The 26,373-nt window shown below is 43.2% G+C and overlaps 1 protein-coding gene across 1 annotated transcript in view; it reads right to left on the bottom strand.

The window, feature by feature from the left end:
* The window catches only part of igsf9bb (immunoglobulin superfamily, member 9Bb), a 660,581-nt gene that overhangs the window by 185,348 nt on the left and 448,860 nt on the right, over window positions 1–26,373 (bottom strand). The window contains exon 5 of the mRNA XM_080214744.1: window positions 18,838–18,955. Within this exon, the coding sequence (XP_080070870.1) occupies window positions 18,838–18,955 (118 nt within the window). The remainder of the gene's footprint in view (window positions 1–18,837; window positions 18,956–26,373) is intronic.

Below are 26,373 nucleotides of genomic sequence, written 5' to 3'. Positions count from 1 at the left end.
GAGGAAGTATTGCTAACCACTGTACCACCATGCTGTCCTCATTGTTGGGCCTTTCTGCAACTCTCTGGTTTGGGCCTGGTCTACTTCTCTGGAGGCTTCATATCTGAAGGTGGAGCCCCCCCCCCGCAATGGCAATAGCTGCCCCTGCATTCCCAACAATGCTCCTGGGAGGGGACGGGGTTAACCTTTCCAATTATTGGGATTACTATGTCCCTGGTACATCAATCAGTCATTTATCAGTCCTTCGAGGTGGTGCTTTTGGAGCTGCAGAGTTGATGGCCCTCTGAATGGGCTGGCAGTGTGGAAAGCTACCCTGCCATCCTTGATTGGGTGCCTGGACATGTGGTGGCCACTGCAGCTCACTGCCCATTCTTGTGGGCTGGGTACCTGAATTAGACCCTTAAGTTGGGGACATCATGTGCCAATGAGGTGTCTGCCAAGTTGTTGCTGAACCGGAAGCCAATGTACAGCCACAAGCACAGCGATGAGTAAAAGGGACTAGTGGGAGTTGGGATACAGGCAGCAGAATCTTGGATGGGCCCAAGTTTATTGAGAGGTTGATCAAAAGTGCATGGGAATCCTCAGATTGGAGGTAACAATGACATGGGCAAGGATGTCATTGGCAGATGAGTTAAGGCAGGACATAGTTGGGTGATGTTACAGAAGTGACCTTAATAACAGCATGGATAATGTGGTTGGAAGCTCATCTTGGGGTCATGTTGGCACAGTGGTTAGCACTGCTGCCCCACAGCGCCAGGGATCCAGGTTCAATTCCAGCCTTGGGTGACTGTCCGTGTGGAATTTGTACATTGCCCCTGAGTCTGCTTGGGTTTCCTCTGGGTGCTCCAGTTTCCTCCCAGAATCCACAGATGTTCAGATTAGATGGATTAGTCATGGTAAATACACAGGGTAATGGGGATAGGATAGAGGGTGTGGGCCTGAATAAGATGCTCTTTTGGAGATTTGGTGCAGACTCAATGGGCCGAGTGGCCTCCTTCTGCACTGTAGGATTCTATGGTTCTACCTTGTCAAGTCCTGCAAGAATTTTGTATGTCTCAGTGAAATCTCCTCTCATTCTTCTAGCTTATAGTGAATACAGATCCATTTTCCTCAATCTTGCCTCAAAGAACAATTCTGCTATCCAAGGGATTAGTCTAGTGGGCTTTAGGTGTACTTGCTAAATGGGAAATATATCCTCCTAAATAAGGAGACCAAAACTATACACATGTACAATCCATGTACAATCTAGCCAAGACTCTATTCAATTGCAGCAAGACACCTTTACTCCTGTACTCAAATCCTCTTGCAATAAAAGCCAACATATCATATGCCTTCCTCATTGCTTGCCTGTTAGCTCTCAGTGACTTATGAACCAGCCAGATCCCTTTGGACATCAACACTTCCCGACCTCGCACCATTTCAGAAAGACTCTGCATTTCTGTTTTTCCTATCAAAGTGCATTACTTTATATTTTTTCATGTCATGTTCCATCTGCCCTAGGAAGCTACCGGGACTTGATGGATTGAGTTATAAGGAGAAGCTGAATAGACTGGGACTTTTCTTTCTGAAGCGTAGGAGGCTGAGGGGTGACCTTATAGAGGTCTATAAAATAATGAGGGGCACAGACAAGGTAGATAGTCAATATCTTTTCCCAAATGTAGGGGAGTCTAAAACTAGAGGACGCAGGTTTAAGATGAGAGGGGAGAGATACAAAAGTGTCCAGAGGGGCAACTTTTTCACACAGAGGGTCGTGAGTATCCGGAACAAGCTGCCAGAGATAGTAGTAGAGGTGGGTACAATTTTATCTTTTAAAAAGCATTTAGATGGTTACATGGGTATGATGGGTATAGAGGGATTTGGGACAAATGCGGGCGATTGGGATTAGCTTAGGGGTTTTGAAAAAAAAAGGGCGGCATGGACAAGTTGGGCCGAAAGGCCTGTTTCCATGCTGTAAACCTCAATGACTCTATGCCTGTTCACTCAGCCTGTCTATATGCCCTTCAAGCCTCTTTGCATTCTCCTCACAACTCCCATTCCCACTTGGTTTTGCGTTATCAACCAAACTGGAAATATTACATTTGGTCTCCACATCCACACCATTGTGATTAGCTGGGGCCCCAGCATGGATTGAGGGCTCCCTCACGTGCCCCTGAACGCTGTTGAAAAAGTTCTTACTAAGGAACTAACTTTCCATGATGCTGCCTGTAAACGTTCAATAAGTAATGCCATGCAAAGCTCGAGTTTTCATTGAACTGTACTGGGTAAGTCAGCGCCTTCAAAATGCATGCTCCTCACAATAAATGCAGACTGATTTTCAAAAACAGACTGTGAGATCTATATGAGTAGTGGCTAGGACTACTTTTAAAAATGAAAACACTTTTCATTTCATAGGCGGCATGGTAGCACAGTGGCTAGCACTGCTGCTTCACAGCTCCAGGGAACTGGGTTCGATTCCCGGCTTGGGTCACTGTCTGTGTGGAGTTTGCACATTCTCCTCATGTCTGCGTGGGTTTCCTCTGGGTGCTCTGGTTTCCTCCCATAGTTCAAAGGTATGAGGGTTAGGTTGATTGGCTATGCTAAAATTGCCCCTTAGTGTCTGGAAATGCGTAGGTTAGTGGGTAAATATGTAGGGATACGGGGGTAGGGCCTGGATGGAATTGTGGTCGGTGCAGACTCGATGGGCCGAATGGCCTCTTTCTGCACTGCAGGGTTTCTATGATTTCTAATCTTGTTAAATTTTTCTTTGCCACAGATACATTCCTGCTTATCTGGGAGAAATCTCCACTCCATCAACTCGTCAGTAAAATGACAAGTTATTTAAGCCATTCTTATAACACTTAAACCTGTGCACTCCCAGGCCACGAGCAAAACAATCTTGTTAGCAGTCTCCAGGCTACGTGTGTTTCTGACAGTGACTCTGATGCTTCAAATTCTAACTCACCTCTGGCCATCATTACAACTAATCTATTTTCACATGCTAAATACTGTTCTAATTCTGACCTAATAAGAATAATTTACCAGATTGAACTTTAAGCATGTCGGGGCAGCCTTTCCTGTTTCCAAAAAAAAATCTTGGCAATGCTTTTAAAGAGACATGTTCAGGAGAGCGGACGAGCACCATACGTGGAGCTCTCTTCTGTGCCTTTTTGTGAAACGCAGGAATTTGTTTTCTGTACAACACTTGCAGAATTTTTAAATTCTGAAAGTGTTATAGAAAAAAAATGTCTTGGCCAATATTGAGAATAACAAGCAAGAGTCCTGTTGCTGGTGGGAGTTCAGTGCGTGCATCTGCTCAACAGATGGTGACCTGGCTGGCGATCCCAAGGCCAGTTCATGTGAATAAATCTAGAAACTCCTTTTGAACAGTGGACCAGCAATGGGGGCTTGCAGTAGGCAAAAACAAAATGGCATTTCTTGCAGAGCTCTTCAAAGGTTGCTCACATCTTTGCAGCCACTTAGAAATTGCAGACAGCACTTGGGGGTAACTTCAGGGAGCCTTAGTACGAGCTCCAAATGGATTTTAAGACATTGACCTATGGCTGCAAGAGATTGTGTTTTAGGAGATGGTGTGGATCCTGGAGGTGCAGAGGGGGATTGGTGGAAATGATGGGGTAGGGGAGGAAGAGGTGGTGGGTGGGTGTTGCTCTTGCCTGGAATGGTACAATAGACCAAAACAAACAATGGCAAAACCAGACGGAGTAAACAAAATCTATGGGCGTGGTGATGGGACGCAACATCAAATCCCTAACAAAATAAAAGCAAAATAATGCAGATGATGGAAGTATCTGTGGATAAAGAAACAGGGCTAATGTTTCAGGTTGATGACCTGGTTTCCTGATTGATGCTTTTTACTTGATAAAGTTGTGTGCGCAGAAATACTCGTGTATAAATTTATTCTTACACATAAACTTGAAACAAAATGCCAAAAACAGCATCCATTTTAGATGAAAGTGAGGGAACATGGGCAGGACAGAAAAGGTTGGGACTTTCTCCTCTCTGCATCTTTAATTTGCACAATTGCAAAACATCATAAGAAACAAGGGCAGGAGTAGGCTATTCAACCTATCAAGCCTTCACCATCATTGAATAAGATCTTGGCTGATGTTCGATCTCAGCCAAGCCTGCCCACACTTGATTCCTTTAATATCCAAACATATATTGATTTCTGTCTTGTGTGTGTTCAACAACCGAGAAATTCCATAAGATTAACAACCTTTTGAGGGAAGCAATCTCCCTCATCTCTAAATGGCCAATTCATTAATCTGAGACTATGACCTCCAATCCTTGACTTCGTAACGAATGGAACATCTGCCCATCATCCATCTCTCAAGCCCATTAAGAATTTTATGGGCAAGATTGTACTGGCCATTCACTCTATGCTCCCGCTGCAGTGAGGTTGGAGAATTTGGCAGCAACTCAAATCTTCGTTAGCTGCAGCGGGATGGGAAAATCCACGCACTGTGAACGGTGATAAGATTCCAGTCAGTATGTTTCAATGAGGTCATTTCACAGTGATTAGCATTACTGCCTCACAGGGACCCTCGTTCAATTCCTGGGTCACTGTATGTGTGGAGTCTGCACGTTCTCCCCGTGTCTGCGTGGGTTTCCTCTGGGTGCTCCGGTTTCCTCCTACAGTCCAAAGGTGTGCAGGTTAGGTGGCATGCTAAATTGCCCCTTCATGTCAGTGGGACTAGGTAGGGTAACATGGGGCTATAGAGATAGGACTTGGGTGGGATTGTAGTCACTGCAAACTCGATGGGCCGAATGGCTTTCTTCTGCACTGTCGGATTCAGTGATACTGTGATCTCCCATTCCCTATCAAGGACATATAGGTCTAGTCTACTCAATCGCTCTTCATACAACAATTGTTTTATCCAAGGAATCAGTCTAATGAACTTTCATTGTACCTCCTTTGAAGTATATCCTTCATAAGGTGACCCAGTACTTAACAAAGTATGATCTATAATTGTAGTAGTATATTTATTATTATAGTCCAATCCTTTTATAATAAAGGCTAACATATAATTTGCTTTTCTAATAGCTTGCTGAACAACATGTTAACTTTCTGTGGCTTTTTTTATTAATTCATGGGACGTGGTTGGCCAACACTTTCTGCTTATCCCTAGTTGGCCAAGAGCAGTTGAGAGTCAATTGCTGTGGCTCTGGACTCACATGTAGGCCAGACCATGTAAGGATGGCAGAATCCCTTCCCTAAGTGAACCAGATGGGTGTTTCTGACAATTGACAATGGTTTCATGGTCATCAGTAGATTTTTAATTCCAGATATTTTGTATTGAACTCAAATTCCACCATCTGCCAACATGGGATACGAACCCAGGTCCTCAGAACAGTTTCTGCATTAATAGTCGAGTGATAATACCACTAGGCCATTGCCTCCTCCAATGACTCACATACAGTAGCATCTAGGTCCCTCCTGTCAATGATATTTGGGCTTTTTCTGTAAATTTGTGCACGTTACATTGATGGTAAAACAGTTGCAAGTAAGCAAGTGTTTCTGCCTCTTTCCCCTCTTTTCTCTCAGTTTTTTTTCCCATAGTATATTCTACCAATGTCTATCCTTTTTGATCTGTGACGATTTTGCACATTCTCTGCCAGCAAATCTGAGTTTCCCCCTCTGGGCACACTGACTTCCCTACTTTACTTCCAGTGTTTAAAGTATTTATCCACAACTATGTTTAAGAAGGAATGACAGATGGTGTATAGAAATTGCAATTAAATTCTGTCTGGGAATCATTGCTAAATAGATATTTCCATTGTCACTGACAGAGATTATGCATCACTGGTTTTTGTAAACTTTATTTATTAGTCACGAGCAGGTTTATATTAACACTGCAATGAAGTTGCTGTGAAAATCTCCTAGTCACCACATTCCAACGTGTTTTCGGGTGCACGGAGGGAGAATTTAGTACGGCCAATGCACCTAACCAGCACTGTGGGAGGAAACCAGAGGAAACCCACGCAAACACGGGGAGAACATGCAGACTCTGCATAGACAGTGACCCAAGCAGGGAACTGAACCTGGGTCACTGGCTTTGTTTTACAGCTGGTTTTATGGCTTCCTAATGGACTTCCGTCCAGAACAGTTCCTTATTTTAAAGGCAGGCCACAGACATGGCTGTTACAAAGTCCAAAGTCCTTTCTTAAATAAGACGGGTGGCTGGGTCAATTATTCATCCTGTGAGACGACTTTCACCATTGAGAGATTGAGACAGCTTGCATCTTTGAAAATGTCAGTTTGAAATTACCTTTCTGAATTAGTTTCAGGGAAAAGCCTTTCAGTTGGGAAAACTCACTCAGGAGAGTGTTTCAATCTAGAAGAGAAATCAGGTGACCTCGGGTGGGTCATCGTTTTGCAGCCTTTTGTATTTTAAAAATATAAAGTATTTACTGAGAGCTCATGATACACGTCTTTTAAATTGATACAGCCCATCACACTTCTGAGCAATCCCATTTCATTGGGCACTGTGCCAGCAGAGCTTCAGCATTGCTCAAGCTCAGACTAACAATAACCACATTTTCATCTCGCAGTGGCAATCAGCAATATGGAACGATTATCAGCATCCCATATCCAATCTCAACCTCCCATTCTCCGAGTATCAGGAACAACAGCAGTCCCAGCTCCACTGCACAACACAGGCCTAGCACTAACTCTGACTAGATTCCTATTACAAGAAACATTGCCCTTTCACCTAACTGGATAAGACTTGCATTTCCTGGAGTGGTACATCTTTTAATCACAGAATCCCTAGAGTGCAGAAAGAGGCCATTCAGCCCATCGCGTCAGCACTGACTCTCCAAAACATCATCCAATCCAGACCCATCATCTGACCCAGACCCCAATTCTGTAACCCCGCTAATCCTCCTCATCTACACATCTTGGAACACGAAGGGGCAATTTAGCATGGCTAGTCCATCTAACCTGCACATCTTTGGACACAATAAAAAGTCTCACAACACCAGGTTAAAGTCAAACAGGTTTATTTGGAATCGCGAGCTTTCGGAGCACTGCTCCTTCGTCAGGTGATTTCATCCACTCACCTGATAGCAGCGCTTTGAAAGCTCATGATTCCAAATAAACCTGTTGGACTTTAATCTGATACTGTGAGACTTCTCACAAGCCCATCCCAGTCCCCCGCCAGCATCTCCACAGCATCTTGGGACTGTGGGAGGAAACCGGAGCAGCCAGAGGAAACCCATGTGGGCACAGAGAAAATGTGCAAACTCCACACAGGCAGTCAGCCAAGGCTGAAATCGAACCTGGGTCACTGGAACTGTGAGGCAGCAGTGCCAACCACTGTGCCATGGAGCCACCCTGATAATGGGGACAGCATACAATTGAGGAAAATTTGAGGAGACGTTTTCACTTCACAAAAAATGGATGGCCTATTCTCCTAAAGAGTGGCCCATCTAGTGATACTCTACATTTGGCCAGAAGAACAAAAGAAATGCTGGAATTCTGAATGAAAATCTCTAAAATCCAATCTATTGAAGCTGTAATGGACTCAGAGTCCTCCACAATTGGAACTTTTTTTTGCATATTTTCTTGTGCAGAACATTAGGGGAACAAGTTCAAAATTGGTTTCAGATATGTGTTAGATGTACAAAACTATCCCAAATCAGCCCCATTTCCAATCAGATAGAAGCTGTCCGTATCAATGCAGTTGGCTGCGGGTCAGCCAGGATTCAAAAGCTTTGATCGAAAATCTAGATGATAAGTGAATTAGTGTGGTGACTTTCTGGGATTCTTGAAGCACCAAGGGCCTCTGAGGAGTGCAAAATGGGGTCTTAAGTTGGCTTCTCCAATGATTAGAACAGGACACCATCCTGGCAAAGCAGCTGGAGCTTGCACTAGGAACAGTGGCGTGGAAGATCATAACGTGACCACTTGCCATTTAGACTACCTCTGAAGAGGTTGCACAACATTGAGGTGGTGATCGATCTAATGCTCCTTCCCAAAAGCAGCCAGCAGACTGGGAACAAAGTAATCATCACAATAGTATTCCAAATGCTACTTAAAGGTATATCATCTTGTACTGTCCTCTTGCTACTGGAAGTTTGAAGAGCATTTATGAAAATATCAGGAGTCTTTCTAGAATATATTTACCAATATTTGAACAGCATTTATTTCAGAAATTCTCTGAGGACTTCACCTAAAAAAAAGGAAGTGCGAAGCTATTTGTAGTATAAGGGGTCAATCATAGAATCTCTACAACGCAGAAAGAGGACATTCGGCCCATCGCGTCTGCACCAACAACAATCCTACCCAGGCCCTATCACAGTAACCTCACATATTTACCTCACCAACCCCTCTAGAAGGAAGCCCCATACAATCTAAGGAGATCCATCAAAGATGCCAAAAGACAATACTGGACCAAGCTAGAATCCCAGGTTAGCCACACCGAACCCCACCGACAATGGCAAGGTCTGCAAGACATAACAGGCTACAAGATGAAGGCATGTAAAGTTGCCGCTCCAACACCCCTCCCAGATGAGCTCAATGCATTCTATGCCTGTTTTGAGGAAGAAGTCAGCGAGAGCACGCCCTCCACCCTGGAAATCCTGGATAAACTTGTATCTCGGGTCACCATTGCAGATGTTAAAGCAGCTTTCTTGAAGGTCACCCTATGGAAAGCAACTGGCCTGAATGGGATACCCGGACGAGCACTCAGATCCTGTGCGGATGTGCTGGTGGACATATTCACAGACATCTTTAACCTCTCTTTACAATAATCTGAGGTCCCTATCTGCTTCAAGAAGATGACCATCATCCCAGTACCTAACAAAAAACAAACAGCGTGCCTTAATGACCATCAGCCGGTGGCTCTAACATCCATCATTACGAAGTGCTTCAAAAGGTTAGTCATGGCACGAATCAATTCCAGCCTCCCGGGCTACTTGGATCCATTACAGTTTGCCTATTTGCCTACTGCCACAATAGGTCCACAGCAGATGCCATGTCCCTGGTCCTGCACTCAACCCGGAAAACCTAGATAACAAGGACATTTATGTCAGACTCCTATTTATTGACTATAGCTCAGCCTTCAACACTATTATTCCCATGAAACTCATCTCCAAACACTGTGGCCTGGGCCTTGGAACCTCCCTCTGCGACTTGATCCTGAACTTCCTAATTCACAGACCACAATCAGTAAGAATAGGCAACAACACCTCCTCCACGATCATCCTCAACACCGGTGCCCCACCAGGCTGTGTTCTCAGCCCTCTACTATACTCCTTATATACCTATGACTGTGCGGCCAAATTCCCCTTCAATTCAATTTTCAAGTTTACTGACGACACCACCGTGGTGGGTCAAATCTCAAAAAACTTCAACAAAATGAAGGAGATTGTCATTGACTTCAGGATGCGTAAAGGAGGACATGCTCCTGTCTACATCAATGGGGATGAAGTAGGAAGGAGTGAGATCTTCAAGTTTTTAGGTGTCTAGATCACCAACAATCTGTCCTGGTACCCCCCCATGCTGATGCCATAGTCAAGAAAGCCCACCAATGCCTCTACTTTCTCAGAAGACTAAGGAAACTTGGCATGTCAGCTACTACCCTCTCCAACTTTTACAGATGCACCACAGAAAGCATTCTTTCTGGTTGTACCACAGCTTGGTATGACTCCTGCTCTGCCCAAGACCGCAAGGATCTACAAAAGGTTGTGAATGTAGCCCAATCCATCAGGCAAATCAGCCTCCCAACAATCGACTCTGTCTGCACTTCCCGCTGCCTTGGCAAAGCAGCCAGCAAAATTAAGGACCCCACACACTCCGGACATTCTCTGTTCCGTTTTCTTCCTTTGAGAAAAAGGTTCAAAAGTTTGAGGTCACGTACCAACCAACTCAAGAACAGCTTCTTCTCTGCTGCTGTCAGACTTTTGAATGGACTTACCTTGCATTAAGTTGATCTTTCTCTACACTAAGACTGTAACGCTACATTCTGCACTTTCGCATTTCCTTCTCTATGAACAGAATGTTTTGTCTGCATAGAGTGCAAGAAACAATACTTTTCACCGTATGATAATCCATGTGACAATAATAAATCAAATCAAATCTAACCCATGAATCTCATGACGCTAAGAGGCAATTTAGCATAGCTAATGCACCTACCCCCCACATCTATGGACTGTGTTTGGAAACTGGAGCACCTGGAGTAAACCCACACAGACATGGGGAGAACATGCAAATTCCAATCAGACAGTGACCCAAGCCAGGAATCAAATCTGAGTTCCTGGCGCTGTGAGGCAGCAGTGCTAGCCACCGTGCTGCCCAATTACAGAATGAGTGAGTGATGTGAATCATGATACAACTGACATCAGCAATCATGTTCTCGAGATTCAGCACAGCAGATGGAGACAGTACTCGAGAGATATACCTATCATGTAGTCTACTTTGTATATAGTGTTGAATTTGCAGTTTTGAAGTAACCTGAATCAGACTAGTGTTACTCATGGTAGGAGGGAAACCTTTCCAGTATGGATTATACCACATTACCAACACACTAAATACCACGTAATCTTATGGACATCTTTTAGGCGTCACCAAATGAATGGAAGTGTTTGGTCATCAGCAGCTTGCCAGGAATCCTCCTTTGGTCTGCAGGAGGAATGGGAGGAGATGACAAGGCTGGGCAGACCAATGGCTGGTGCCATAGAAGAAGCAAACATCAGGTGAGATGGCTTGTCTGGTCCTCCTCCACCAAGTCTTCCTGTGCTGTGTCCCAGAACATGTCTACCCTCTCACTTGGAGTCATCCTGAAGCATGTCGCTATGCATCAGCCAGCACCCTTTACAAATCAAAGTTCCCACTTAAGTAAAATTACTCCAGTGATGTCTTGAAGCAAAATAGGTATTTTGATCTGTCCATTGGGTAGGATGACCAGAGTTCAGGAATTGTAGACTCAGTTGGGCAGGATGAGGGTGAGGGCAGAGATTAGGGGATTGGGGGAGAAAATTTCCTTTTATTAAATGGATGACCCAGTCTATAATAAGCTTGAGAGGGAGATTGTAACGTCTCAAGATCAACAGACATGATATAAGTGGCCTACTTTGGTGTAAAGGTTGTAAGATTTTGACAATTCTACTAATTTTTAGAATCTGTAATATCTATGGGTTTTCCATTGTATCCACAGTTTAAATTAAATGATCAGTTACTGGAATGCTTTGCAAGAAAACAGTTACTTGTGAGGGAACAAAATAGTTTTATTTTATGGCAGAGTTCATTTTGAGTCTAACCTGAAGCTGCTATATGCTCTCAATGTTCACAACACTATTAGTTTTTTTTCAAAATCAGCTTTAAGGAATGTCTAAAGCTACTCTGAACTTAAAAAAAGGCACTTCATGTTGAAACAAACCATGAATTGCTTTAATTGACTCATGCCAGAGTAAACCTTTGTTCTCTATTATTATGATAGGAAGTGGTCTTAACTCGTTCTTTGTATCTTGGAGGTCAATCACGGTTCAAGACCTGAATGACAGAAATAAAAAATTCAGACTTGAGACTTTTTTTCTTAATAAGAAGAATTTTATACCTCGTAACCCTGAACTTTTCAAGGAGTGAGCATCCATCTTTATTTGTGAGTTCAATACCCATTACAATTCATGCCAGCTTTTGAAATTAATGATTGGATGTTGTGGGCAAAGCAGGGATGCTGATGGACCTGCATGGTATTTCCAGCTATCGTCTGGCCTCAATGACGGGCAGTTGTGTTAAGGGATGAGACAGCTGGGCTCCTTCCTTGCGGCCAATGCACATGGCCCACATTGACCAAGGCTCTCAGCAACAGAAATGACAAGAGCAGCTGACAGCTTCGAGTGTCACGCTGCACTGAGCCTTGAACCGAGCAGCAGAATGCCATAAAGTGCGCATTCTAATCATAACACTACAGGGTTGCAGGCACTAAAGATAACCTGCCGGAAGGTTCAGTGCAGTAATACTGACAACGCCGTATTTCACTGTCCCCATTTCCTGTGGTTTTCAATTATAGATAGGATCTCCTCCACTATTCGCACTTAAAAGCTTTTATAATCGCAAACAATGAGATTGAGGCAATGAATAAAAATTAGAATAGCGCTGTCAGCATTACTAGTGCTACAGCTGTCATTTCCTTCAGCAATTTTCACTCACTGATAAATGGAAAGAAGATCTGGAAGATAAACTAATACCTCAAAGGTAGCAACACATGCCCTGTATTATGTAAAATTACACACAATCAGCCTAAAACCAGCCTAGTTAGAAACAATTACAATTACGGAATTTGAACTCTTGGCTGAGGTAAGTTTCAAACTCTCTTTGTGGGATCTGTGTTCAAATCTACTCTAGATGAATGGAATGTGGGTCTCCTTTCTAGCTGTGGGTACCAGCTACATGAAATTAGCTGAGGAAGCCTCCTCTTATTGCTTAATTACAGCAGAAAATCGGTGACAACTGCCACGCAAACTGCTATTAAACAGCTTCACACAGCAAAGCCACAATGGTGTCTGGTGGGGAGGACATGCAACACAAACTCCACACTGGCGTATTGGACTGATCTTCTCGGGCTGGGTTCAGCTAAAGTGTTCGAAGCAGAGTAACATTTAGTTGGTCTGTAACAACTGTTTAAAGTGAAGTAAAGTTCATTTATTAGTATCACAAATAAGACATACATTAACACTGCAATGAAGTTACTGTGAAAGTCCCCCCAGTCGCCACGCACCGGCACCTGTTCGGCTCAATGCACTGAACCAACACGTCTTTCAGACTGTGGGAGGAAACAAGAGCATCCAGAGGAAACCCACGCAGACAGGGGGAGAACGTCAAATTTCACACAGACGGGAATCGAACCTGGGTCCCTGGCGCTGTGAGGCTGCAATGCTAACCATTGTGCCACAGTGCCGCCCCTTTGTTTGACTCATGACCTTGAATTGCTGTTGACTTCAGAGTCAGGAAAGTAGTTGGTCACTGATGTGTCCAGCACCAATGAACACAAAAACTATGGCAAACTGAATAAAAATATCGTTTCAATTTCAATGGGCTTTCAACTCATCCCCCAATGTATCTACAGTGGAGGCACCATGAAAACAGACATTTGGCCGAGCTCTCCAACAATCTTCCATCACAGTTAGCATAGAGTAACTGACAGTTCAAAAGGAGGCCTTTTGACCCAACGTAGGCCCTATCCCTGTAACCCACATATTTACCCTGCTGATCCGCTTGACATTAAGGGGCAATTTTGCATGACCAATCAACCAAACCTGCACATCTTTGGACAGTGGGAGGAAACCAAAGCACCTGGAGGAAACCCATGCAGACATAGGGAGAATGTGCAAACTCCCAAGTCACTCGAGGCCAGAATTGATCATGGGTCCCTGGTGTTGAGAGGCAGCAGAGCTACCCACTGTGCCACCATACCATCCATATATAATAGAAGGAGGGGGACCTCAGCAGAAGTTCTAATCTGAGAATATTATTAAGTACAGCTGTGCAAATTAATTTCTTTTGAGGAAATTCCACATGACCTTTGTTTTGGTATGACTGGTAAAGTCCCTGTTAACCCTTGTAGCACAGAGATACAGGAAAATCACCGGTACAACTATCTGTTTAAGATGGTCACTGCAGCCTTAATTCTATTTCCCTTTGCTCAAATTCTATGGAGCCTGAAGCATCAAAATAATTTCAAACTACACCTGGGTCTGACATGTACGTATGAACATATGATTTAGGAGCAGGTATAGACCATTAATTCCCTTGAGACTGCCCCATTGTTCAATAAGATCAGCGCTAAATTAATTGTAACTTCAACCCCACGTTTCTGCCTGCCCTGATAACTTTTTACCCCCTTGTTGATCAAGGAGCCATCTATCTCTGCTTTAAAAATATCCACCCTCTGGTTCCACTGTCCTTTGAGGAAGAGAGTTCCAGAGATCCACGGCCATCTGAGCAAACAAAAACTCTCCTCTTCTCTGTCTTAAATGAGTGATCCTTTATTTTGAAACAATGATCCCGACAAGAGGAATTTTCTTCTCCACATCCACCCTCTCATGATCAAGTCGCCTTGCACTCCTCTAAACTCTAGTGGATATAAACCCAGCCTCTTTACACTTTCCTCATAAGCCCATTTCTGGTATTAGTGCTCAGAGCTTGCCTTCCGCAATGACTGTCATAGAATCATAGAACCCCTACAGTGCAGGAGAAGGCTATTTGGTCCATTGAGACTGTGCCGACAACAATCCTTCCCAGGCTCTATCCATGTAATTCCACATATTTACCCCGCTAATCCCTCTAACCTACGCATTCTGGGACACTAAAGGACAATTTAGCATGTCCAATGCACCTAAACCACACATTTTTGGACTGTGGGAGGAAACCGGAGCACCTGGAGGAAACTCACGCAGACACGGGGAGAACGTGCAAACTCCACACGGAAAGTGACCCAACCTGGGAAACGAACCCAGGACTCTCGAGCTGCGAGGCAGCAGTGCTAACTGCTGTGCCAGCGTGCTGTCCAAATGGAACAAGTTGGATTACAGCAGTATTCTTTTTCTGACAGTTGCATACAACCAACATCAAGAGTGGCAAAAGTACAAGGGTTAACCAAGGCAGCTTCAATCTCTGCTGTTAGTCCTCACCAAAACCACAGCTACAAACGACTAAGATTTTCTCTGTTGGAAATCCATATAATGCCAACAGAACTTCTGAACATGTGGCACTAATCCCACTGAGAAAAATGAGATTCAAACACTGGCTTCAAAGTTCTTTCAGATATGCTTTGCACCCCTGACAGCACTTTAATCTTCAGCATCACGACAGGTTTCAGATATGCTCAGGGTAAAGGGTATTTTACACAACAGAAAGAGAATTAAGGAATAAGAAGATGAATGTGTGTTTTATTTATACGTTATGCTGTGTGTGCACTATCGATCAGATGGAGGATTTGGCCTCAGTCTGGCAGTCAGAGTCAAAGTTCACATTTGTAATCTAACTTTTAATAAAAATCCCTGACTGGCTGATAACCTACACTGGTGCTGTTATCACTTTGCTTTTCTTTAAGCTCTTGTGAGCAAAAAATGAAGGCGTTCAGAGATGTCTGACCTTATTGCAGTTTGTTGGAAGAGGAGGGCCCAGGTGTGTGAGAAAGCAAGTGGCACGGCAGGAGATTAAACCAGGTCTGATTCAAATGCAAAAAAATACATGAGGGACAAGAATGTTAAAAGAGGATGAGTTAAAATGTAATCCCCTTATTTCTTTACACCCTAGCTATGACTGTAACACTATATTCTGTACCCTATCCTTTCCCTCTCCCCCTATATACTCTATGAACGGTATGTTTTGTCTATATTGCACCTAAAGAAACACTGTATCCCAATATATGTGACAAGAATAAACCAAATTAAAGAATTACTGGCAGAAGCTAGGCAGGATAATCACGAGCAGCAACCTTAAGCTTTAGAACGATTCTAACAACTACTTCCTCTTCAGCGAGAAATTTCCTTTGACTGTTTCCGATTTGGATCCGAGCCCAAACAGAAAAGATTGACTTTATAAATAGCTTCAAAACTTGCTCTGCATTTGTTGACCAATAATTGTGTCTGTGGCATTTATTATTATAAGAAAGTGAATAGGTTGTTTGCCAGAAGAATTGAACGTACACTAGACACTGAATGAGGAAAGTTCAAGCTTGTGGCATGAGGAAGCAAATACTTAATGGATTCACCTGAAGTCCCCCTGCATGCTATTTTGTGGATGGCAGAATTAATTATTTAACATTGTAGCTGGTATTTTCCCAGCTTATATTCACATCCAGGCTAGCGTACCAAATACGGTTCCAATGAAGATCAACCAATATACTAACTTCTCTCTGTGTACCCAAACAGGCAGCGGAGTGTAACAACTAGGGAATTTTCACAGTAATTTACCTGTGACACTAATAAATAAACTTTAAAACCTACAAGGATGCAGCCGTTTTCAGTGGTGCACACTTGGAAGACTTTACTTTTAAGCACTAGCAAGTCAGCTAATGCTGAGTGACAAACAAGTAGGCCCTACATTAAAGCTGTTGTCACCTGTCCTTGAAACATAGTCTTGTGAAAAATGATGAGAGCGAAGACTTGACCTTATCGAAGTCAGCTGGGCAGCATGTGCAGAGGTCTGCAGGAAAGCAGGGCTCCACAGTGCCATTATAATGTGGCTCTGATCATTTGTCTTTCTGAAGGAACGCTTGATTGAACTTTTCATCGCCAAACAATGCTTAGCATCAGAAATTTTAATCAATTCCAAGAGCTGATTTAGCTTTTGACTAATTGTGCATGAAATAGCAGTTCAATATTCAATCTCATAGTGTTAACTCGCAGGTGTCCCCCGAGCATTAGCGAGGAACAGAGCAAAATCACCATCTATTAGGTATCTGTCTCATTGTCATCAAAGTCATTGTCTCTCTAACCCACGGGAACAAGGCTCAAGCCCAAATGAAGTATCAGCTTGTATTATCTCATTAACGGGGATAACGGATGTGGATTGATGCAGAAAGTGCAGCATCTTTGGAGAGCGACACATTTCAATGGCATTGACTCAGGATTCAATTCACTAAACTGCAGTCTTCAGAACATTGTCAATGTATCATGTATTTGTCTGGTTCCTCTAATGGAATATTTATTCTCCTTTGAACAAATCTTTGCCTTTCTAGCTGGTCTGAATACTTGATGTCGCATAGTTTTAGAGCGGAGAAGATTCTGCAACACGCTCTTAACTTCTTTCACAGCACTCATCAGTTAATACTCAATGTGTAAAGTGCTTGGATTTTTTTTGGTTCGTCAAATCTTTGGTTTCATCTCCTCAATGTCTGTTGACTCTAAGGATACAATCTAAATCATTACTGATAATTTATTCCTATTTAACTGGAATGCCTAAGTGCTTCAAATGGGATGACGGCACAGGGTTTTCACGGACAGTGAATCACAGGAAAAGATTTACAGTCAAATAGGATTTATAGGGTCACAATATGGTTGAGAGCACATTCCAGTCACTAAATATACCCTAATCACTCATGGAATCAGAAGCTAGTGACTGTCCAGGAGACCATTTGGCCCTTCATATCTATGCAGGTTCTCTGCAAGAGCAACTCAGAACGTTGTATCTTGCTTACTTGAAGAGTCACTGAATGCAGTGGCACAATGGTTAGCACTGCTGCCTCACAGTGCCAGGGACCCAGGTTCAAGTCCAGCTTCGGGTCACTATCTGTGTGGAGTCTGCAAGTTTCCCTGTGTTGCTGTGGTTTTCTTCCAGGTGCTCTGGTTTCCTCCCACACTCCAAAGATGCGTGGGTTAGAATCAAAGAACCCTACAGTGCAGAAAGAGGCCCTTCGGCCCATCGAGTCTGCACCGAACACAATCTCACCCAGGTTCTACCCCCGTATCCCTACATATTTTACCCACTGATCCCTCTAACCTACGCATCCCAGGACAGTAAGGGGCAATTTTTTACCACAGCCAATCAACCTAACCCGCACATCTTTGGACTGTGGGAGGAAACCAGAGTACCTGGAGGAAACCCACGCAGACACGAGGGGAATGTGCAAACTCCACATAGACAGTGACCCGAGCTGGGAATCGAACTCAGGTTCCTGGAGCTGTGAAGCAGCAGTGCTAACCACTGTGCTATTGTGCCACCGGTTGATTGGCCATGTTAAATTGCCTCTTACTACTAGGTAAATACATGGAATTAAGGGATAGGGCCTGGGTGGAATTATTGTCTGTGTGGGCTAGATGCCCGAATAGCCTCCTTCTGCACTGTAGGGAGGTGATCTGCTTAATACTTGCTGGGACACTGGGATGACTTCCTCTTCACAGGACATTTTATCATTCACCACAATAAGTAGGGAGAGTCTCCGTTTGGTCTGCTATGTGAAGTACTCTTCTGGCACAGCAACGGCTGGAAGCAAATCCTAGAGTGGGGAATGAACCCATAACCAAGGGGAAATAATAAACTGGAGTGAAAGAACGTATACATTATGTTTCTAAACAAATATCTATTTGGAGTGTCAATGTTTTCAGATTCTAATAGTAGATTATGATGAGCAATGTTAGTTTGAGTCAAATTCTACGCATAAGGGTGACTTCAAACGAACAGACAAATCAGGTCAAGACATTAGGCTTTCTTCCATTTGTCCTGATGAGTACAAGATGAAAAACTTCAACAGTATTTCTCTTGTTCCAGTAGTAATCAAGTTCTATACTACCAAGGGACTAGAAATATTCTGGGTTTGAGTATCTACATATTTCCCTGGATTACACAAAACAAATCTGACACCCATTCTCAAATCTTTACCTTCAGCTGGGAGGCAACTGTACAGTTACTGCTGAGGTTGATTAGTATTTTTGGAGCTTTTGAATAAGGATCCTCAGTGTGACAATATAACAGGGTGGATCTCCAATTTTCACTGATGAATATAATACAAACGGAGTCTCCTACAAAATTACATTTAGCACAGCAGTTTCAACTATTAAATCAGTTCAGAAAATACCAATAAATTTCACATGCTAGTGATATACTCTGGTACATTTTCTACACCATTTCAATTTCTTAAAGTATTTGAGTCAGAGTTTGGAGTTAGACTAGACACCCTGTTTCCTACCACATAATTAGATTTCTAATGAAATAATAATACTCAATTGGTAAAAAAGAGTAAGGTAAATATCTTGTGGTTGGTTCACAGTTTTTTCTAAGGTCAATTTACAAGATGTTATACAAATGTTTTCCATTGTACTCAGCAAAATTAAATGTGTAACTATTGAAACTGTAAATTGTAACTAATTTAACTCGATGAGGTAAAACGTTACCTTGAACCAACAACCGAGTTGTGTGAACAGCTTCTCCCTGAATACTGTAGGCACGGCACGTATAGGGCCCGCGGTCATTCCGACCCACCGATGAAATGGTAAGACTTCCATCACTCACCTGAAAGAGAATAAGAGTTTGTTTTTGAGGTTACAGTTGTGGACCAGAAAGAAGCAATTCCACACTTCCAAAGGTGGCCTATTTCAATCAATTATCATGGAACTTTTGCTTATCAGCAACTTGGACATGGTGGATTTTGTACCTCTTTCTCGTTAGATACCATGTTCTGAAAGGGCATTGGTATTCATGGACTTCCATTGGATTGGTCCATGGTTATGCTTGAAAAGGTACTGCAGATGGTTGACCAGAAACTGTCCCCCTCTTGCTGTCTGCCACTGGCATATTGGAAGGATTTAGATGATGATAATCCATCTAGGAATGCAGCTTCAAGGCCACAAAGTCCTGGGCTTGGTTTTGAACCGAGAACGTCTGGCTCAGAGATAGGACCACTAGCCATTGTGCCCTCAAGACCTCTGGATTTGCATAAGAAGGGTATTGATGCCAAATCAATAAAATTTGGAAAAAGTCGCACACCAGTAGAACTACACAATCATAGGATCTAACAGTAAAAGAGGTGGCCAATCAGTCCATTATGCCTTTTCATTCTTTTTGAAAGAGTTACCCAATTAGACACAAACCTCTGCTCCTTCCTCACAGCCTTGCATTTTATTTTCAAATTGATACTAAATTCCATTTTGAGAGTTTCTATTGGTTCTACTTTCGCCATTCTTTCAGTCAATGCAATGCAAATTGTAACAACATGCTTCATAAAGAAAATTCTCCCTATCCCTTTGGTTCTTTTGCTGGTTATCTTAAAAATGAGATCTACAAGTGTAGCAAAAACATAGAAGTTTCAAAGAATCTTTATAAAACAATGGTTTAGCTTCAAATGAGTCCCATTCTGGACATTGCACTTTGGAAAGGATCTGAAGGTGTTAAAGAATGGTTCCCTGGTTGAGGGACTTCAGTTACAGGATAGATCAGAGAGGCTGGTGTTCAAGTAAGGAAAAAAACAGTAAAAATGGGGAATTAAGTATACTGGTCTCATATGCCTATGGAGCGCCAGTTAAAAACTTAAATTAAGAATACGGGTCCAAACTGTTTTTTCCTACTGGGCGGAGAAGCTGATAGAAGAAAAGGTTGAGAAGAATTTTGATTGAAAGGATAACAAAACAAATCTGAAGAAACTTGGGGTAGCACAGTGGTTAGCAGTGCTGCTTAGCAGTGCCAGGGTCCCAGGTTCAATTCTGGCTAAGGGTGATTGTGTGGAGTTTGCACATTCTCTCCGTGTCCATGTGGGTTTCTTCCAGGTACTCTGGTTTCCTGCCAAACCCCAAAGATGTGTGGGTTAGGTTGATTGGCCATGCTAAATTGCCTCCAGGTGTCAGGGGCAGGGTAGCAGGGTAAATGTGTGGGGCTACGGGGTTGAGGCCTGAGTGGGATTGTTGTCGGTGTGAGCCCAAATGGCCTCCTCTTACACTGTAAGGATTCTGTGACTCTACGAAACTGCAGCTCAGGCAGCATCCGTGGAGGGAAACAAAGCTAATGGTCAATGATTCAATGATCTTAGGGTACAGAGGAGATTTACAAGGACGTTGCCTGGACTGGGAGGCATGCCTTATGAAGTTAGGTTGAGGGAGCTGGGTTTCTTTTCCCTGGAGAGACGAAGGTTGAGAGGCGACCTGATAGAAGTTTATAAAATGTTGAGAGGAATAGATAGGGTGGATTCTCAGAGGCTATTTCCCCGGGTTGAAATGGTCGCTACGAGAGGACACAGATTTAAGGTGCGGGGAGGAAAGTACAGAAGTGATGTTTGGGGTAAGTTTTTCACTCAGAGGGTGGTGAGTGAATGGAATCGGCTGCCGTCAGTGGTGGTGGAGGCGAACTCGCTGGGGTCTTTTAAAAGACTTCTGGATGAGTATATGGGGTTTTATGGGATTGGGGGTTATAGATACGTCTATAGATTGGTAGGTGTTGATGTGATCGGTGCAACTCGTGGGCCGAAGGGCCTGTTTGTGCTGTAGTGTTCTATGTTCTATGATCTTTCATCAGAACTGTTTCTCCCCATAGGCGCTGCCTGACCTGCTGAGTTTTTCCAGCAATTTTCTGTTCTTACTTGAGATTTTCAGCATCTGCAGTACTTTGCTCCTGTTGTAGAGATTTGACAGTGAAAAATGGATCCCTTTGATGGAAGGGTCGGGAACAAGAGGACACAGATTTGATGTGATTGCCAAAAAATAAATAAATACAAAGGCAACATGCAAACATGTTTTTAACATAGCAATTGACTACACCCAAGAGACAGATTCAAGTGTGGTTTTCAGAATGAAATTGGATGAAGACCTACAGAGAAAGAAAAATTGCAGCATTTGAGGGAGAGGGTGGGAAGTGGAAATGATTGAATTGTAGAGTCATAAAATCCTATAGTGCAGAAGGAGGCCATTCAGCCCATCGAGTCTACACTAACCATAATCCACCCATGGCCTATTATCACAATCCCATGCATTTACCCTTGCTAGACCCCCTGATACCAAGGAGCAATTTTAGTATGGTCAATTGGCTTATTAGCTTCGGAATGTGGGAGGAAACTGGAGAACCCAGAGGAAACCCGCACAGACACGTGGAGAGTATGCAAACTCCACACAGTCAGTGACCCAGGCCGGGAATCGAGCCTGGATCCCTGGCACCGTGATGCAGCAGTGCTAACCATTGTGCCGCTGTCATGGATTTGAATGGTATCCTTCTGCACTGTAACCATTCTATGATTCTATGGTCATCTTTCACGTAAATAAATCAAAACCAATGAGGCAATTGCTTCTGCTTTTGTGGGACTGGATTGACTGCCAATAGAGAAAAGACATAGAGAGGTAAATTTCATTGCTCCATCGCAATGGCAGGAATCTGCAACACATAAAACTGAAGCTGCACTGTGGACAGCAATATCGTTGAAGCATTGAATGATCTCGGTGGAATAAATTCACAGATAATGAACAGATTTAGATCTCCGCGGATACCAGACAGAAAAAAAAGGGCAGAGCTTAACTGTAGATTTAGTTTTTCACATCCAATTCTCACTGATTCACAAATAAACATCATTTATATTAGTGCCAAGAACAATCACTGACTGATTGAGGGCTGCAGCAGCACAGCACAAAAACTGCAGGCTTCAATTAAATTCCTGGGTAATCTGACAGATGATACAGATGAAAATAGATTTGTGTTGGAGTTTGACTGCAAAGATAGAGGAGGCTGGTTTTAAATAAATGAGCCTCAAGCAAGCCTGAAACCAATACCCCCCACCACCCCAACCCCTATACAACATAGAACACAGTTAATATGTGTAAGAAGCACCCAGCAAAAGCTATTCACGTTGCACTGATGAATTTAACAAAATAGCTGGAAGGGAGCAGGATTAAAGGTTAAGGATAAATTTGGACTGGGATGATTAGATCGTCCATGCAACCATGGGGATGTCTCTTTGGGGACAACCTGTTGGCAGGAAAGGAAGACGTGAGCACATACAGTTATGTGGCTTGATTAATCCTGGGCATCAGGGAATGTACACAAAGCACTTTCCTTCAGAATAGCAATTGGATGGGATAGTGATGGTGGTGGGTGGTTTGTATGCGAGCTATGAGAAAGGTAATGAATGTAAGGGAATGGATAATAATTTTCTAGTTAACTAGCTTTCTTTAATTGCTGTGGTTCCAAACAAAATGAGAGACTTCAGAATTAAAGTCATTTTTGTGTCCAGTACTTCCAAAACTGAAGATTAAGAGGAAATGAGGAATGATGACAGAAGATTTTGCTGGATGCAGAGTGAGGGCTATCATTGTAAGAATTAGTCGATGTTCCATGGCAATATTTGTAATGATTTGAAGGTCGTACAGTCTTACAAAGGCAGGAGCTTGTCATAGGGAAAACAAATTCGCAATTACTGCTGCAATACCTTTGTGCCTTGGTCCAATTTTCTCCTGTCCTTTGACTATAATTTACCTGAAGATGAGATTTGGTCTTCGATCCCATGTGTGTACTATTACCTGGAGGAAGGGTCAGGGACCAGGGCAAACACATTTCAAGCGAGTCCCAAAGGAACAAAAGGTGACACACAAATGCATTTCTTTTACAAGATGATTCATCATCAAATCTCTACAGTGCAGAAGGAGTCCATTCAGCCCATCGAGCCTGCACTGACAACAACAGACCCTATCCCTGTAACCCCCCATATTTCCCCAACACTAAGGGGAAATTTAGCATGGCCAATCAACTTAACCCTTACATCTTTGGATTGTGGGAGGAAACTCGAGCACCCGGAGGAAACCCACTCAGACACAGGGAGAATGTGTAAACTCCACACAGATAGTGACCCAAGTTGGGAATCGAACTTAGGTTGCTGGTGCTGTGAGGCAGCAGTGCTGACCACTGTGCTGCCATTGATTGTGGTTTTCAAAATGAAATTGATAAACACCTGAAGTTGAAGAAATATGAAAGGGTTTTGGGGAGAGGGCAGGAAGTGGAACTAGCTGAACTTCTCTTACAGAGTTAGAGCAGACTCAAAAGGCTGAATGGATTCCTTCCATGCTGGAACCATTCAATGAAAATTAGTTTTCCTTAATCCTTAAAATATACTTATTGTTCTATAATGTTAAAAAAAATTGAAATCTACAATTCCAGCAGTTAAGAGTAAAGGTTGAAGCATCCGAGATCATGGACAAAGGATTCCTAAAAACATTGAATCATTTGAAGGACATTTGTTCTGCTTTTTAACACTCACAGCTGTTGCTGGACATTGTTTCCTGCTTGCTTATGCTCAGTTGTCTTGCTGTTTTATCATGAAGAATTTACTTGTGTGTAACGGCTTAAATAAATTTGCACGTGATCCAATCAGTTCAAAGTAAGTGATTGTAAAGTAGTGCAACAACATAAGTGCAACAGTACAAGCGCGACACTGTAAGAGTGACAGTAAAAGTGCGATGGACAGAAAACTGATGAGAATAGCCACGCTGATTGCTTTACCTGATCAGTGAAGCCCCCATACGCTGTCAGGTGCATCAGATACACCGTTCTGTACAGACAGCAACATTAAACCATGAAAAACACAATGGTCCTAAAATTCCTGGTCTTTCTCTCAGCCTGCCACCATAAGCCTAACAGGAGATGGTGGCATTAATCAGGAAGTGTGGAAGTGGCAATTTATACCCCTTCTCTGTGTATTCTGCCATCTCTCATGAGAGTTTTGGCATCAACGTATTTGGCTGAAGACACATGTTCCTTTGAGGCTAGATAGTGTGACTGATTTTAAGCAATGCAATGGAATTAATTCATTGAATGGTTAATTGTTATTTAGGCTGGAGGTTGAAGCTCGGTTCCATTTGTAGGTAAGTAAGTTATGGGCGGTTTGGTAGCACTGTGGTTAGCACTGCTGCTGCACAGCTCCAGGGACTGGGTTCAATTCCCAGTTCGGGTCACCATCTGTGCGGAGTTTGCACATTCTCCTCGTGTTTGCATGGGTTTCCTCCCACAGTCCAAAGATGCGCGAGTTAGGTTGATTGGCCGTGCTAAAATTGCCCTTTAATGTCCTGAGATGCATAGGTTAGAGGGATTAGCAGTAAAATATATGAGGGTAGAGCCTGAGTGAGATTGTGGTGGGTGCAGACTCGATGGGCCAAATGGCCTCTTTCTGCACTGTAGGGTTTCCTATGATTCCTAAATTCTGATGGGCTGTGTGTATATTTTGACTCTGCTGTTTGAGATTTCCAATGGTTGTGAAAGGCACTAGGTTCCAAATGTTACATTTCTTTCTTTTATATTTAGTTTTTCCATTGTTGGAAGACTTACAACTGAAAATGCACGTCGGGATCCTGTGGAAATTCTAACATCCTGACCTCTGTAGGAATTACCCAGGAGGTTTCAGTTTCCAATGGGCAGTTCCCCGGCTTTGTGGGGCTGTCTTTAACATCTCCAACTCTTGAGCTAGGGTTAGAAAATTTGGTCAGTTCCGTGACACTTGCCTGTTACCAAGGAAATGTTAGACAGATTAAAAATTAGTCTAACATCTGGGTAATTGCACAATCGACCCTGAAATCAATCCCCCAGTGTCTGCAACTCTCAACCCCGACTGCCTGACTCACCATCCACTAATCTGAGCCTAATCACTCGATCATTCTACTGCCCACCAACGAGAATGACACCCCCTGCAAACTGACCCAACTACCCTCCCCAACCACCTCATTGCCCCTGGCTACCACCACACTCTGATTAACCCACTGACCTACTTACTCACCACCTCACCCACCAACCTCAACCAGTTCCTCCCCCCGCACCCCCCCACCACTTCACACACTTATCCACACTCATTCACTCATCCAATCATCCATTCATTAACATTTAGACTGGACTTTAAACTTTTCAAATGGCAACTACTGTTCATAAAACAGGAGGTGTCCTGTTCCCCCACCAACTTTATGATGTTTCGATGGAATTCATCAATGGATGCTGTGCTGCCCATGTCTGGGAAAGCTGGCTTGGAAGGTTCCGGTAGAAATGTCTGGCTGTGTCAAGTTAGGAAATTATCGATCACTGCAGCAGTCCATTAATAATTGCTGCTGCTCGATAGATATGGGCCACTGACTTAGATTAGACACTGTGTGACCTTTGAAGTCTTGCAAACACCTAATGTATCATGCAAATGAAGTAGATAGCAGCAAAAACATTTTCTAATACAATGAGTGGATTTCCTTTAACATTGCATTATCTTACCTGTTTATTATGAAGGGCATGGACAGAGTGGATAGTCAGAAGATTTTTCCCAAGGGTGGAAGAGCCAATTACTAGGGGGCCTGAGTTTAAGGTGCAAGGAACAAGGTATAAAGGAGATGTACGAGGCAATTTTTTTTGCACAGGAGATGGTAAGTGCCTGGAACTTGTTGCCGGGGGAGGTAGCGGAATCAGATATGATAGTGACTTTTAAGGAACGTTGGGACAAATACTTGAATAGGATGGGATTAGAGGGATATGGTCCCCGGAAGGGTAGGGAGCTTTAGTTCAAATGGGCAGCATGGATGGTGCAGGCTTGGAGAGCTGGAGGCCCTATTCCTATGCTGTAATTTTCTTTATTCTTTGTATTGCTATTGGCAAGTGAGTGAGTGATTGTTTTACATAATTTCATGGAACTATTCGTCACATCTACAAAAACTGATGGACAGGGAGCAAAACAACTCCAATTCAGCTGGGATATCTTAATTTGATGGGTTTTTGCTGAAGTCGGGGAGACCAACATTTGAGAGGCATCTTCTGCAACAATCTAAGCAACTGTGTCACTGGGAATTGCCACCTGTTGCCAAGCAGTTGTGTCACTGGTCATCATGGTGGTGCATGCCAACCCACAGGAGATTCTGCCATTTTGCTCTGGGATCAGTTAGTGATACCTAGGTCTAATAAATCATGTCTGGGACATTCTTGGGAGCAAGTCTGAAGCA

This window comes from Carcharhinus amblyrhynchos, chromosome 29, assembly GCF_965287045.1.
Source record: "Carcharhinus amblyrhynchos chromosome 29, sCarAmb.v2.hapA, whole genome shotgun sequence".
NCBI classification, from domain to species: Eukaryota; Metazoa; Chordata; class Chondrichthyes; order Carcharhiniformes; family Carcharhinidae; genus Carcharhinus; species Carcharhinus amblyrhynchos.
This window is presented reverse-complemented; position numbering and strand designations above follow the sequence as displayed.